The sequence below is a fragment of the Heterodontus francisci genome, chromosome 30, assembly GCF_036365525.1.
Source record: "Heterodontus francisci isolate sHetFra1 chromosome 30, sHetFra1.hap1, whole genome shotgun sequence".
Taxonomy (NCBI): domain Eukaryota; kingdom Metazoa; phylum Chordata; class Chondrichthyes; order Heterodontiformes; family Heterodontidae; genus Heterodontus; species Heterodontus francisci.
In genome coordinates, this window is record NC_090400.1 from 40,568,873 (window position 1) to 40,586,004 (window position 17,132).

Sequence of the window (17,132 nt, forward strand, 5' to 3'; positions counted from 1 at the left end):
TAAGGTTTGTTGTAAAGCAGTGAGTTCAGTCAGCCCGTCCCTGGCCTATGGGAAAGTTGTTTTTAAGAGCTTGTAAAGTATCATCAATTCTCAGGTAAACTGCTGATGCTCCAGAATTTTCAACATGTCGGAAACCACATCTGCATTCTTCTTGATAAGGACAAAACTAATTTCAGGAGCTCTGGATGCGTTTTGTTCAATACCTACTAATAATACAGATTCTTCTGGCCAGATTGAACCTTTTTTAAAATTCATTTTATGGGGATGTGGGTGTTGCTGGCCAGGCCAGCATTTATTGCCCATCCCTAATTGCGCATGAGAAGGTGCTGGTGAGCTGCCTTCTTGAACCACTGCTGTCCATGTGGGCTAGGTACACCCACAGTGCTGTTAGGAAGGGAGTTCCAGGATTTTGACCCAGTGAACAGTGAAGGAACGGTGACATAGTTCCAAATCAGGATGGTGTGGGGCTTGGAGGGGAACCTGCAGGTGGTGGTGTTCCCATGCATCTGCTGCCCTTGTCCTTCTCGATGGTAGAGGTCGCGGGTTTGAAAGGAGCCTTGGTGAGTTGCTGCAGTGCATCTTGTAGATGGTACACATTGCTGCCACTGTGCGTCGGTGGTGGAGGGAGTGAATGTTTGTGAATGGGGTGCCAATCAAGTGGGCTGCTTTGTCCTGGATGGTGTCGAGTTTCTTGAGTGTTGTTGGAGCTGCACACATCCAGGCAAGTGGAAAGTATTCCATCACACTCCTGACTTGTGCCATGTAGATGGTGGACAGGCTTTGGGGAGTCAGGAGGTGAGTTACTCGCCGCAGGATTCCTAGCCTCTGACCTGCCCTTGTAGCCATGGTATTTATATGGCTTCTCCGGTTCAGTATCTGGTCAATGGTAACCCATTGGATGTTGATGGTGGGGTATTCAGCAATTGTAATGCCATTGAATGTCAGGGCTGCCGGCATTTACAGGATATAGAGAAAGCTGGGAGTCGGAGGGAGAAACCTCTTGGTTGTGTTGGTAAGGTCGCTCAATAAATATCGGATTTCTACTTCATTGTTAATCTTTACTGAGAGTGACTGGATTTTGAATCACCCAACCCCCTTTATTGCACATTCATATTCAGTAATACAGTAATATCCCTTTAGCATCATAATACCCAGAGACACTGCACCAAAGTAACACAGCGTACACAATCGATTCTAAAGCAATAGATACACAGAGACCACCAAGAATATAAACATAAATGTGCTAACTTATATAGAAGGTTTTGCAACAAGGTAATGTGTTTAGAAACAGAAACTAAAAGGGAAAAAAATAACTGACACACCAAAATGCCACACTGAAACTGGAGCAAAAATTATACTGAAAATAAATTAGAATGGTAATGATTTTTAAATATACAATGCAAAGAATTTGTGAGGCGACAGACTGATGGCTTCAGTACAGTTTCATGCCAATGGCATGCAGTCGGTGAGAGGACAACTGTGATGTGATGGAAGCTGCTCAGGTAAGGACAGGCGCACTTTCAGGATCCAAATCCCTCAGCTGGAGGGGCTCATTACTTACTCCTGTCTCATATATGGGATTGTCGAATGCCGATTCCACGGTGATGTGATTGTAAGGATGAGGGCCGGCCAGTGGCAGCCTTAACGTGGACTTTCCCTGGAACCTGGGAAGAGAAGTGAAGTAAAAGAGGCCGTCTCAGCTTAGTTAAGTCCCTTCATAGAGAAAGCACACTGCATGTTAGGTGGAGGCTACAAATATTCAGTTGTTACAGAAACTGAGTGTTGGTGGACCCTTATAACAACAACTTGCATTTATATGGCACCTTTAGCATGGTAAAACACCCCAAGACGCTTCACAGGAGAGTCATCAAACAACATTTGATACCGAGCCACTTCATGATATAAGGTTTCATTGAAGACGTAGGTTTTAAGGAGTGCTTTAAAGGAGGAGAGAGAAAAAGAGAAGTGGAGGGATTTAGGGAGGGAATTACAGAGTTTAGCGACTGGGCAGCTGAAGGCACGGCCACTAACGGTGGAGAAATTAAAATCGAGCAAGCACAAGCGGCAGCCAGAATTAGAGGAGTGCAGAGACCTCGGAGGGTTGTAGGGCTGGAGGAAATTACATAGAGGGGGTTGAAAAAAAGGATGAGAATTTTAAAATTGAGACATTCTCAGACAGGGAGCCAATTCGAGCAAAGGAGTGATGAGTGAATGGGACTAGGTGCGGGTTAGGATATGGGCAGCAGAGTTTTGGATGAGTACGAGTTTATGGAGGGTGCAAGGTGGGAGGTCGGCCAGGAGAGCATTAGAATCGACGCATCTAGAGACATCAAAGGCACGGATGAGAGTTTTAACAGCAGATGAGCTGAGGCTGGGCAGAGACTCTATGCAGTCACGGAGAATACAGTGTTACCTGAGCTTGCCAGAGTTTGAGATTTAGCTCATAAACTGTGCTGTTCATAAGCAGCAAGTAGCTGAGTCATACAGAGCAGAACGGTTCCAGGTTCAATCCCTTATTTTTGTTGAATTTATTGATCTGAGGCAAGGCAGTGATAGAGGACCTATAATTGGCTTTGGTGCTCCTGTGTTAGCTTGAGGAAAATCAGCTAGGTTTTCCATTCCTGATTGTTAATTGCTGCTGGAATTGTGCTTGGGCAGATGTCAGATGAGGGTGCCCAATGAAGCAGAGGTGGGAGCTACGTTTTTAAACTTCAATCCTTAGCTGACTTGTAAGAAAACTGGCTTGTGAGGTGAGATTTCCAGTTAATTAGGAGCTGAATAGAGTTAGATGTGCTCATATTATCAGAACAACCAGGTCAAATATTGACTTTATTTTTTGAGGTGGACTTTCTAATTTCAAAATTCCTGATGCGACATCTCATTGAACAGAAAATCTGGCGGGCTTCCTAATGGGCATGCATCTAATCCTCCCCCTTCCTCCTTGACTTTCCTGTATTCACTGCATCTCGGCGATCTAATATGCCCAGGCGCAGGGCCAAGAAAATGTACTCAATGTTTGGCACAGTCCAAAGTAAAGAAAGTGAACACTGTCGAATGTTTAAAATTACAACTTTCAATTTTCAGCTTAAAATTACATTAGCAATGAATATTTCCCCAATGTGTTCTGATTTAGATCCTTGAAACACTGGGGCAAACTTTAAAGCCGCTTAACGTAAACCTACTCAAATCAAACAACTTTTGTGGCTTTCCAATAGTGCTGATCAGATTTGGTCATTTCCATGCCAGGCTACAAAAGGCTGCACCATAGAGTAGCAGAGTTCTCCGTGCCATGAGCTTCATATCTCAGGGGAGGGACAGGACAGAACCTCAGGACGTCTCCATAACCAGGGTAAATCACCCTGGATGGCCATCATGTCTATTTTGTGCCTGGTTCCGGAGAGTCAAAAACAGGGGCCGAGGATGCTTCCCCACTGTCTCTCAACCGGGAAATTTTCAAAATAACAAATGCAAGCAAGTTTAAAAATGCAGATGATTGTTAACCAAAGCCTAACTGCATGTGCAGATTGGAAACTGTGGCCAGAATTTTGTCTTGGCAATGGGGACCACCGGTAAAAGTACCGGCGAGAGCCCTGCGTTGCCTCGTCTGGGGAAGGCCCACCAAATCAAATGCCAATTAGGCACTTAAGTGGACAGCAGAGGGCCTTCCTGGGATCAAGGACCCCAGCGGCGGTAGTCATGCCTTCTGAGAGCTGTTGGCCAATCAGAGGCCTGCAGCTCTTTAATTGAGCACCGCCACTGTGGAAGCGATGGTTGCTACCCGTACCAGATTCACTCGAGGCCCTGGAACTTGGCCACTGGTAAGTCACAGCGGGAGGGGTTTCACGGGGTGGGGGTCGCGGGTGTAGGGGGTCAGCAGCAAAGGCAGGGGGATGGCTCTCAGCGGGCTACTCCCTGTCCGATGTTGGGTCCCTTGTTCAGGCTCTAAGTGCCTTTTAATGAGGGACACCCCCGACCCTCGGAGCCAGCAAGCAAGCAACCTACACGTATTCGCTTGACGTGATCCCTGTACGGCAACAAGCCCACCCACTGCAGGTCTAATTCCGGCAGTGGGATGAAGCCCTTAATTGGGCATTAATTGGCCACTTGAGGGCCTCAATTGGCAGCAGGGTGGGAAGGCTGTTCACAGTGCTTCCTGTCCCGGACTTAATTTGGATGGAGGTGGGAAGTGGCTGGGTCCTCACCCACCACCATCCCACCCGATTATATGCTCTCCCTGGCTCCAAATCCAATGCAGGTGAGATCTTAAAATACCCCCCTGACTCTCTAATTCCCTCCCCATTGTACAACCAAGGCTCTCACTCCAAGGCGTCAGATTTGAATTCAACCCGTAGTTATTCCAGTTGGATAGGTAACATTATCCCTGCATTTTCTGCGGCAAGGGACATTTTGGGGTAGAGTTCCTACTGGGTTTTAGTGTAATTTTCCCAAAAACATCTATAAGAGTGTAAAAGATTGATGAACTACAAGCACAAATTAGGTCTCGTGCAAATTGAGTTTCTGCGATCTGTGCTGTTTTAAAAAATATTGTGCCGGAAGCCACCCCCATCCACAAAACTGTCAACACCCCCAGATTGAATTAATCACCATGGCGAGTTTCCGCTAGTTGCACCCATTTGCGGCCTTTAGAAGAGGTTCTTCAAGTTAAGCCTTTTTTTTTTTAGGTGCAAGGGCACTGGTAGGTATATTTTAAAAGTTTTCATATGTTAAAAAGTATTTAATTTACAAGGAACTGGCTAGCGTACACCAATGAAACTAATAAATGGTCCTGTATATTTTTTTTAAGTGATTTTCAGTGATAATCAGGTTACTGGCCCAGGGAGGACGAGACACTCTTAATAAAAATACCTATTTCTTGTGAAAAACCCATTTTCAGCCGTATTAATAAAACTGCACCAGGCTACCACTCTTAAATACATCAAGGAATACTTTTTAATGCAAGGGAAAAAAATATCAATTACATTTGTGAATATGAAAGTGAGTTCGAGTGGTAACTTGAACCATCACTTCACTTTGGGAAAGGTAATGCAGTTCTGGAGGAGGTGGTGGCGTAGTGGTAATGCCACTGGACTAGTAATCTAGAGTTCAGGCTAATGCTCTGGGGACATGGGTTCAAATCCCACCACAGCAGGTGGTGAAATCTGAATTCAATTAATCTGGTAATGGTGACTGTGAATTGATTGTCGATTGTTGTAAAAGCCCATCTTGTTCACTAATGTCCTTTAGTAAAGGAAATCTGCTGTCCTTACCTGATCTGGCCTACATGTGACTCTAGACCCACAGCAATGTGGTTGGCTCTTAAATGCCCTCTGAAATGGCCTAGCAAGCCACTCAGTTCAAGGGTAATTAGGGATGGGCAAGAAATTTGGCCGAGCCAGTGACACACACAAACAAATAAAAAAAAAATTTCGAGCACAATTTGGGCCCAGATTGTTGATTGTGCCCAAAGTGGAAACTCTACCCCATAATGTGTAATCCTTGGAATGTGTCAGATGAACGTTGTTTATTAAATTACTCATGTCACAATCAGGAAAAAGGTGCTCTTCATTAACGGAAGGCAGTCCTGCCGAAATGAGACCCAACAGACAATGCAGATCGTTAAGTTGGGAGCATATGTTTAGATGAAGGTATCCAACCATTAATAATTGGAAGAATGCAGCCCGCTATATCCTTCATGAAGTTAAGAGATATTTATCAGATTGCTGAGTAATGATCTTTGCCTGTCTATTCATAAAATATTTTATCACAACAATATAAGAAATGATTACTGCAATAGACTTTGCAATAAGAAAAAAGCAACTTCATAAGTTGTCTACAATAGTGCTTTAAACAAACTTTCTGAAAATGTACTTGTTAATATCCTTCATTTTTTATTCTTGCTTTCATGCAAATTTATCAGAAGTTACTAAGTTCAGTCACTGCTGCTAATTTTGCACTTTCTGCAACTACTCACTTTGTGAAGTAGAAATAGATTCCACCAATGAGGAGAGCTACGACAATCACCGGGATAAATACTGCGATGGCAATATTATTTCCTTCCATCTGGTTCAGAGAGGCTGCAGGCTTGGCCACTGCAAGAGAAGCAGGTGCCTTACACACATGTAAAGCATACATTCATAAATAAATAAAACCTATCTTTTAGGGAAGTGATAGATGAGAATATTCTAGGTCATAGTAAAAATCTGTAAATCTGCCAGCTGGAGGACTGGATTGGGCTGAAAATTGGCCATTTGCTGAATATTAACGAGTCTGAATTGACCCTCATTTTCGCAAAATTTGAAATTTTACAACACAGGAGGCGGTCATTTGGCCCAGCACATCTGTGCCAGCTCTCTGAAAGAACTCTCCACTTAGTTCATTCCCCTGTTTTCTTGTTTGGAATTTACATTTTTCAAATATGTATCTATGCCCTTTGTAAAAACTATCATGGATTCACCTTACTGTTAGGACTGTTACTGATAGGGTATTTAATGTCCTAATCATCCCCGGTAGAAGATAAATTCTCCACAACTCTTGCTTTAATTCTTTTGATGGTAATCTTAAATTTTGGCCTACTGTCATCCATTACCTGCCAAGACTGAGGCACACATTATTTCACCACATGAACATTAGAACTTAAAATTGTGGCTGGGAAGAAAAGAGGGCTTATCACAAGGAATTGCCAAGCCCCTGACTGGAAAGACATTTGCATAGTAACAGACAGTACTTGGAACGGACAAAGGGGCCACTTCCTGCTCCAATTTAATCCACAATGGACTTTTGATTACCACACATTGAAGGTGAAGAGGCTAACTGCTAAAATGGCTGAATACACAAACAGACATGGTCAAATAAGTTTAGTCACATGACTAACTGACTTGGAGTTTTTTGAATTTGAACTGGCTACAGAGTGTTGGAAACAGAGAAAACTGTTTGATCCTGGACTGAGAAGATCTCTCTCCTGTCTGCTCTCATCTCTTTCTCACGGAACTGAAGACACATTGAAGACACATGAACCCCAAAAGAGAAAAGTCTCCTACAGTGAACAAGGTTTAAGAAGAATACTGGGCCCCAACGAAAAGCAAGACTACTTACAAAGGGACTACAGTGAGATCAAAGCTCAGTAAACAAGAAACTCTTCTGATTGCCTCAAACCTCTCTACTTTATTTTTCTTCTGCTCTTTTCTGTCCCTATTTGCATGTGTGTATCACATGTGCATGCTAGCATGAAGGTGTCGTATATCCATAGGCGTTAACCGAATTAGAGTTTAAGTTTTAATAAATTTCACTTTTCTTTTTTAAACCTAAGAAAACCTGGTGTACTCATTTCTTTGCCTTATAATTGGAAAGCAGTGAACAAGGATTCACCAAGGGTGAGCTCAAAACACAGTGTTTTTAAAAATCAAACTCTGTTACAATAAGACCAGATGAAGACAGTAAAAGACCCCTAGACACCTTTCTCACCTGACCGGTGGAAGTATTTTTTCTGATTTATTTTTGCAAAAACTTCATAATTCTGAATGCCTGTTTGTTCTCAGCTTAGCCGTTGTCTAATGAAAGTAACTTCAGTTTCTCTAGTATCTCCTTGGAAGTAAAGCCTGGTCTCATCTTAGTGAATCTCTTCTGCAACCTTTCCATCACCTTGATATTCTTCGACAGTAATGTATCCAATACCTGGAATTTGTGTAACAGAGATCTCAGTAATAACCAGCTGGTAACTTGCCTTCAAGATGTTTTACACAGCTGGATGCTTATCTTGCCTTCTACATTCCTATGTTTTGCCTCAAATCATTACCCCTTTCCTGTATTTGATTATCCCCCAGCCATGCATTTGAGGAGTGTATTAAATTGAGTAAAATAGCAAAATTTAATTTTTTGAAACAGGTTTTAGAAATGAAAAAGTCAGCTACTGATTCTGTATCTGTACCTTTGTGGCATTGGCACATATTATATATATATAAATATTTAAAATGACCTCTGTGATCCAAGCTACAGGCTAGTTCTGCAAAAGTACATTTAATTCCCCAGTGTAAAACCACTATAATTCATCCAACTCGCAACTCCCCTTTTCAGTCCTGACCTTTGTCCTCCAGAAGAGCATCCCCTCGTCTTCCCCAGCTTGTGTCCTTGTCCTACGTTTGTAACTGGTAGTAGTATTCTGGATTTACCTTTTCCATTCCCTTAACAATCTTATAGGTCTTTATGTTACAGGTGACACCTTTCCAGGCTGAAAAACCCAAGTTTCTTCCGATTTTCCTCATAATTCAGGTCTTTGACGCGAGTGTCAACCTTACCTCAGTGCTAGCACCCTTGCCTCTGAGTCAGAAGTGTGCGTGCTCATACACCAGGATTTGAGCACATAATCTAGGCTGGCACTTTTGAGGAAGTACTATATTGTTGGAGGCACCATCCTTTGGAAGTGATGTCAAACTGAGATCCTCTCAGGTAGATGTAAAAATCTCATGGCATTATTCGAAGAGGAAAATTCCTTCTTTTGAATTCAGGAATTTTCCTCCACACAAGATCAGATGGCAAGTTGTTCAACCTTGCCTGTCTAAGAGCCAAGACCAAAGTACGGAAGGTCCTCATCAGGGAACTCCTCTTCGCTGATGATGCTGCATTAACATCCCACACAGAAGAGTATCTGTAACTACTCATCAACAGGATTGCGGTTGCCTGCAATGAATTTGGCCTAACCATCAGCCTCAAGAAAACGAACAGCATGGGACAGGATGTCAGAAATGCTCCATCCATCAATATTGGCGACCACGCTCTGGAAGTGGTTCAAGAGTTCACCTACCTAGGCTCAACTATCACCAGTAACCTGTCTCTTGATGCAGAAATCAACATGCATATGGGAAAGGCGTCTGCTGCTATGTCCAGACTGGCCAAGAGAGAGTGGGAAAATGGCGCACTGACATGGAACACAAATGTCCGAGTATATGAAGCCTGTGTCCTCAGTACCTTGCTCTAATGGCAGCGAGGCCTGGACAACGTACTTCAGCCAAGCGCAACGTCTCAATTCATTCCATCTTCGCTGCCTCTGGAGAATCCTTAGCATTAGGTGGCAGGACCATATCTCCAACACAGAAGTCCTCGAGGTGGCCAACATCCCCAGCATATACACCCTACTAAGCCAGCGGCGCTTGAGATGGCTTGGCCATGTGAGCCGCATGGAAGATGGCATGATCCCTAAGGACACATTGTACAGCGAGCTCGTCACTGGTATAAGACCCACCGGCTGTCCATGTTTCTGCTTTAAAGACGTCTGAAAATGCGACATGAAGTCCTGTGACATTGATCACAAGTCATGGGAGTCAGTTGCCAGTGATCGCCAGAGCGGGCAGACAACCATAAAGGCGGGGCTAAAGAGCGGCGAGTTGAAGAGTCTTAGCAGTTGGTAGGGAAAAAGACAGAGGCGCAAGGGGAGAGCCAACTGTGTAACAGCCCCGACAACCAATTTTATCTGCAGCGCCTGTGGAAGAGTCTGTTACTCTAGAATTGGCCTTTGTAGCCACTCCAGGCGCTGCTTCACAAACCACTGACCACCTCCAGGCGCTTACCCATTGTCTCTCGAGACAAGGAGGCCAAAGAAGAAGAAGATTCGAAGAAGAGCAGGAGAGTTCTCCCAGTGCCCTGAACTCTGCTGGTCAACATTTATCTCTCATTCAACACCACCAAACAAATTTAGCAGCCATTTATCTCATTGCTTTTGTGGGACCTTGCTGTGCTCAAATTGGGTGCTGCATTTCTGTACCAAAAACAGTAACTAAACTTCAAAACAAGAAGTAATTCATTGGCTATAATGTGCTTTGGTTCCGAGGATGAGAAAGTTGCTATATAAATGCAAATTCTACCTTCAGCGATCAGCTTAATGGATCTTCTCTACACTGCATCCAGAAATGCCTCAGTGTCCCTCTTACAATCTGTGTAATCTATAACTCTCAGCATTTTAAACAACTTTGATCATAACTCTTCTTCTACTCTCTTTTTTCCCGATGAAAGCAAGTTTTTCTTATTCTTTCATGGGATGTGAGCATTGCTGGCAAAGCTAGCATTTGTTGCCCATCACTAATTTCCCTTGAGAAGGTGGTGGTGAGCCGCCTTCTTGAACCACTGCAGTCCATCTTGTGTGGGTACACCCACAGTGCTATCAGGAAGGGAGTTCCAGGTTTCTGATACAGCAACAGTGAAGGAGCGGGGATATGGGCCCAAGTCAGGATGATGTGTGACTTGAAGGGGAACTTGCAGGTGGTGGTGTTCCAATGTCTCTGCTGCCCTCATCCTTCGAGATGGTAGAAGTCGTGGGTTTGGAAGGTACTGTCGAAGAAGTCTTGGTGAGTTGCTGCAGTGTATCTTGTATATGATACACACTATAAGTTAATTCCAACAATTCTTTCCTGATAATTGGAAGCCCCAAGTCCTGGAATCATTCCTGCTGCTTTGCTTGGAATCCTCGCCAAAACATCAAGGCCTGATTTTAAACCCCCACTCTGCCTGGTGGGAATAGTGCTGGGAGGTGGTGGGGGAGGGAGGGTTTTTGTTGCATTCCTGAAATATTCCCACAATCCCCCCCCCCCACCCCATCTTAACTTGCTGAATTCAGGCACAGTAAGGCCGTCTGTCTCAGTGGAGCGGAACCTTAAGTTTACGTTCTGTTATTTTGTTTAGTAAGTTTGGGTGGGCCATTTTCTCCTTGAATTGTGAGTGGAGTACTCCCTATAATGGAAGACATCTAGTGATATATTTGCCTGGGTGTGGGCTTCACTCAGTTCCACAATCCCCAGACTTGCTTAAATTAGATCTGTTCATTGTATGCGTGTTTTCTATTTCCTATTCCAAGATGCAACACCTTACATTTATCTCCATTAAAACTTTATAGCACTTCTCATTAATCAACAAAGCCAGGTCACAGCCTACAACACTTTATACTTTGTGAATTGATTAAATAATTTGTTGATTTTTTGAACTACATGGAGCAATACTTGCCACCAAGAAACATTATTGGCACAGATACGTAAGTAAATCAGCAGTAGTTTATATAAACCATAAAGTGCCGACATTCCAATACATTACTGGCAATCACATATTCCCTGGAGCTTCAAGTGCAATAAAAGGAACATGGTTTAGACGATCCACAGTCCATCTTGATTTAATGTGCTTGTTTGCTGATGTAGCATAATCAATCCACTGCTTTGTAATTGAAATACTGTTAGAAATGGCTCTCCCGAATCTGATGCACCATCTTCCTAACTGGGATAGCTAGTAAGGGGTCATTTTATGAGCTCATGTTCCCAGTGCATCTTCACTTGCATGAAGCATAGATCAGGAATATGGGTCTGTGCTCCCTCAGGTTTTCCATCTGTTTAATTTCAATGGACGACAATTTGTGGGGTGGAATCCCAAGTTCCGCACCAAAATTATTCATTCTTAATATTATCAATCAATAGGGATGACATGGACTAACCATTTTGAGGGAGTTTCTGTACTTGAGTTTTACATATTAAAGGCAGAGTTTGTGCTCTGAGACATTCCGAAATCAGATATATTTTGTCACCCACATCACCTTCAAAGTCTGAAGTTATGGAATGACATATGGGCACAAACAATGCAGCGAGGTCTGGGCTAGAAACTTCATGTCAAAATATGAAAACAATCAAGCTTTCAGTTAAGTTTATTTCAGTAACAATAATATCACAGAATTGTTACAGCGCAGAAGGAGGCCATTCAGCCCATCGTGTCTGCACCAGCTCTCCGAAAGAGCAATTCACTTAGTGCCATTCCCCTGCCTTCTCCCCGTAACCCGGCATATTCTTCTTTCTCATCAAATAAATTCAGAAATGATCAGTGGGCCTGTACTGTTTTCTAGTGCCACTTTATAAATTATGGGTAGATCATTCTAGAAAATTATCTTTATGATTTATGTGAGAGAAAGACTGGTGTAAATTGAAGATTCAAAAGTCCAAGTATGATTGAAGTGGAGACTGGGAGCCCAATTGTAAGTCCATGTCAGAGTGTGAATGGATTGCACTTGAGTTAGCTCTGCATTCTGCATGAGAGGTCTGCCTATTTGAACAGAAGAAATATCACCACATTGTGCCTCACACAGGGTCAAACCTTTGAACCAGATTCTGGCGCTCAAGTAAAACATTTAGTGAAGGAATAGATATTTATAAAACTATTCAATGCCTTTTTGGGGATATTTCTTTCAGGCAAACTATCCAATGAATTTAAGTTGTTCTTGGAATGTGGACGACACTGTCAAAGTTGTACTTATTACTCATCCCTGAGGGCATTAAGGGTCAACCATATTCCCTTACCTTCAAGTCTACGTTCATTGAAGTACTTGTCATCAGTAACTGAAATGAAAATCAAATAGATGTCATTTTAAGCAGTTCCAGCAGGGCCAAAAAGTTTTAAAGTGACTAAATAAGTCAATTCCATTCTTGTTTTAGGCATTGAATCCTGTGATTTTGCCTGTTTGTAATTAGACTCCTTGGTGTATAAGAACTGACAAGCCCTAATCAGTTTTTATTACATGCACTACAAGCTTTTATGGGATATTTAAGGGATTACGTTGTGATATTATCCACTCTTCAGCAAATAAAGCAAAACTCCACTGTTCCATACCAAATGCTTCCTTGGTGGTCCAGTGGTATAACAAATGAGTAACATCTGCACCCTACAGTGATGCAACACAAGGTCCTGCCTACCCTCCCTGCACTGTAAGCTGTCAGTTATACTTGGGTCATCAAAGGAAGGCCCATAGGCAAGTGCAGTAAAGTGTGGTAAATTGGACCCTTCATGATCTGGAGTCATTGCTGCTGACATCCTTCTAAATGAAGGTGGAATAAAGCATTAGTAGAGTGCACATGCACACACAAAGTCTGAGAGCATAGTCAAACTAATAGCAAGCCCATTAAAAGTGAATAAAACGTTAACATTTTTGACAAAGTCGCTTTTTCCCCATAAAAGCAATGAGGTTCACCGAAAAGAAGTAAGACGTTATAGTTTACTCTCTATATCATGTACTGCAAATATTACCTTTACAGAATGGAGGTGGGTTGCTCCACTCTGAGGGGTGTCCTGGGATGCACTTGATGCTGGCTTCCCCTATTAGCTCATAGCCATCATAACAGGCAAACCTCAAGGTCTCTCCTGCTTGGTACAACCTCTTCTCTGTTGTCTGGTAACCATTGTCAGGTACCCCTGGGTTGTGACAAGGCTCAAACACCTCCGCTATGAAAAACAACGTCAAAGATGTTTTCAGTAGTAGTAAAATTAAAAGAAAATAGATTTTATTACATTTCCTTTAATAGAATTACGCATCTGTTGTAATATGTTATTTAAGTACCAATCTAATAGTGCATAATAAAGAGACAGCAATATAAATTGCCTCATTGACTGTAGTGATGGTGTATGTAATTCCCATTTGTAATAAAGCAGCTACCCTGCTTCCAGCATTAGTTACAATGGTCTATTAGTGAGCACTGGGGTTGGAGGCATCTCTCCATTTCATTTACATATTTCCAGTTTGAGTATTGCTCAAAAAAGAGACATGCTGTCAAAACTTTTTGTCTTGCACTCATCAGCACAGACGCAAGAATGCCAAATTTCAAAGGGAGCAACAATTTATACTGCATGAGAAAAGGGTGCTGATTGATTGGCAAGTTAACTCTGGTCAAGGCGTTGCCATGGAGAATACACCAGGGAACTGTTGTCCCTCATGCCAAAGCACCCTTTTCTCATGCAGTATAAAGCATTGCTCCCTTTGAAATGTGACATTCTTGCGTCTGTCCTGATGAGAAGGACGAAAGGCTTCGACAGCATGTCTCTGTTTTCAGCAATACTCATATTTCCAGTTCAGAGAACCGTTAGATGGAAAAAAATGTTAGAGGGCTAAAGGTTGAGGAAATTACACTAAACAAATTGTATCATTGTGTCACGATCCTGTGTTTTGTTCTCCTTGGGAAATAAGCAGTCGCCTTTAAGGCTGTAAAAGATCAGTACATCTTTAAGGCAGTAATTCCAGAGACTGAGTGAAAGTGCATTCTGGTTGCTTAGCTACAACCATACAGAGAGGGAGAACAGGACATACAATATATCCATTTTGTTTTTGAAAACTGGCTAACTGGCTTGCTCAGAGACAGACAGACTTTTAACTCTAACATTTTTTTCCATCATGCCATCCAACAGTTCTTTGAACGGGAAATATGAAAAAAGAGACATGCTGTCGAAGCCTTTCGTCCTTCTCATCAGGACAGACGCAAGAATGTCACATTTCAAAGGGAGCAACAATTTATACGACATGCGAAATGGGTACTTTGGCGTAAGGGACAACGGTTCCCTGGTGCCAGAATGTACTGACGGGAGAAAGACAATTTGTGTAGCTTCTCTCTCAAAGTTCTAAAAACTTAAAGCCAGATTAATTCCTTGAAGAAAATAGTCAATTATTGATCTGCTGTGTTCATCGCTGGAAAGAAGAGTTTGATGCTTCAAATGCTGAACTGAACTGCTGAATTCCTGTCTCGGGAAAGATCCTTTCCTCATCAGGCCTTGCAAGACTGCAAGTAAACTTTGAATCAGAGGACCGTTCGTCAGGAAGTGTAATCTGCAAAGACTTTATTGTTATTTTACTTTTTTTCGGGCAGCTAATTAAACAACAAAATACTGTTAGTTTGAGTATATGGATGCGAATGCGGGAATTAGATTTCTTTAAATAAGTTATAAGGTCTTTAGATATTGGCTTATCTTAGTGATGTTTAAGATTTTAGTTTTTAAAAAACAGTTAATTTATTGATATCTAAAGATACCTGGTTTGGTTGGCCTCATTTGGGGGTTACTAGATTGTTTCAATTTGGCTGTTGCTTTCTTTGATTTGGAAAGCTTAAAGATATATGATGCGACCTGTGGAGCGATGGGACTGAACTGACAGTGCATTGCTCCCACTGCAATCAGAATCATATATTTTGACTGGGGGCTTTGTCCTGAGCAGTTGTACCATAACAATTGGAGACAGTGGAAGAAGTTCACAGAGGAATGAGTGAAACAGTAAAGACAACTAAGGGTCCAAAAGCCGAACTGGTCATGAAGTACAACGGACAGAAAGAGACCAAGCAGGATGAAAACTGTTAGGGCAAAGATAGCTCTCAATCCAAGCTACATATTTGGGCATGTAAAGGGTGAATGCTTTGGCTTTGTTCAGAAGTTGTGGCGTTGTCAACCAGCGCCGCTTTGATCTGTAGATAGCTGAGCATGTTAAATATTTATTTTTCTGATGTAATATACCACTTCAAGTGAACTGAAACTTCAGTTTAGGCACAGTGTAAATGTGACTATTTATAGTATCTGGGAGAGGTTTCACTATGCTGGTTGCAGTTTACTATTTAAATACCTGTCATTCCCTTCTGGGTGCTCGTGTGAGAAATTCAGAGAAAGGTCTGAGTAGTGTTAACTCTATTGTTGTCTTACTGCCAATATGATAACCCAGGCTTTCCACCTTCCCTTTGCTGATTTTTAGGTGCCTCTGGGGCTGGAAGAGGTGGAAAGGTACTCAGTGTGGCACATTGCTGCATACCTGCCATGTTCCGGAGCTCCAGTGATATCAGAGCACAGGATTGGCGCACTTATTAACAAACATGCTAACAAAAGAAATACAGTCTCCACCATGTTTCCTGCCATTTGCACTTCCTGCATGCTGGTGCACTTGTTAGGTCTTGGCACCCAGTGTTTAGACGTCGGCAGAGGAGGGAGGCCTGCAGAGAAGACTGGCATGTGCAAATGTTCTCAGAGTGTGCCTGTGCACGGGCTCATAACTAAAATAAAACATTTTCTTGCAGACAGCTCCTCAGCTGCCTCTTTCTTCCACTGCTGGAGCCTATCCATCCCCAAGGCCCTCAGATTAAACCCCCTCCCGGCCCCCGGTAAAGACTGGTGAGCTCGCCTCCCACCCTGCAAATGGCCCTCTGGCTGGAATCAGGAGGGCATCTCCAGAGTAGGTGGAGGTCCCTACCTGCCAGAGATGCATCTCAAACAAAGTTGGGGTGGTGAACCTAAGCTAATGTGATCACCTTGCCAGCGACAAACTGGCACCACATGTGCACAGTAGGGCATTTCTCTTAAAGGTACAGCCTATGCAAATATCAATCATGTGATCGGACCCAAATTTGTATTCATGTTTTGGAATTGAGCCCAATTTTGAATTGATTTGGGTTTCAAATTCATTGTTGAGGTTGTTCCTGCGGGGTCACAATCGAAACAGAAGAACGTGAAGAATTAAACCAGGAATGATCACAAGATTGCTATGAACGTGCGTCTGAAAATACTACATTAAAACTGTGTCTCAAATCTTTCACTTCTCGTGGCAGGACTGTCAGACAAAGCCATGGTACCAACTGGTGGACCTAATGAGCACTAGTGAGAATTAGTGAGTAAACTAGCCAGGAATATAAAAACAGATTGTAAGAGCTTTTACAAGTATATAAAAAGGAGAGTAGCTAAGCTAAATGTTGGTCCCTTAGAACAGACAGGAGAAATTATCATGGGGAACGAAGAAATGGAAGAGATGTTGAACAAATATTTTGTGTCTGTCTTCACAACAGAAGACACAAATTACATACCAGAAATAGAGGGCAACCAAGGGGATAATAAGAGTGAGGAAGTTAAGGTAATTAATATCAGCAGAAAAAAAGTATTGCAGCAACTTAAGGGACTAAAATCCAGCAAATCCTCAGGACCTGACTGCTTACATCCAAGGGTTCTAAAAGAGGTAGCTGTAGAGATAGTGGTTGCACTGGTTATGATTTTCCAAAATTCCCTAGATTCTAGAATGGTCCCAGTGGATTGGAACTTAGCAAATGTCACACCACTTAACAGGGAACTACAGGCCTGTAAGCCTGACATCAGCCATTGAGAAAATGCTGAAATCTTAACAATGCCTTAGAAAATCATAACATGATCAAAGTCAACATGGCTTTACGAGATGGAAATCGTACTTGAAAATTTATTAAAGTTTTTTGAAGGTGTAACTAGTCAGGTAGATAAGGGAAAACAGTTGATGTAGGATAGTTTGATTTCCAAAAGGCATTTGATAAGGTGCCATACAAAAGGCTGACAAGCAACATAAGGACGCATGG

The 17,132-nt window shown here is 42.5% G+C and overlaps 1 protein-coding gene across 1 annotated transcript in view; it reads right to left on the reverse strand.

The window, feature by feature from the left end:
• Positions 1-1,386: 1,386 nt before the first annotated feature.
• Positions 1,387-17,132, reverse strand: part of sez6b (seizure related 6 homolog b) — a 487,030-nt gene continuing 471,284 nt past the window's right edge. The window contains exons 12-15 of the mRNA XM_068009887.1: positions 13,042-13,236; positions 12,318-12,356; positions 5,972-6,089; positions 1,387-1,664 (exon numbers count right to left, since the gene is read on the reverse strand). Of these exons, the coding sequence (XP_067865988.1) occupies positions 1,499-1,664; positions 5,972-6,089; positions 12,318-12,356; positions 13,042-13,236 (518 nt within the window). The 3' untranslated portion in view covers positions 1,387-1,498. The remainder of the gene's footprint in view (positions 1,665-5,971; positions 6,090-12,317; positions 12,357-13,041; positions 13,237-17,132) is intronic.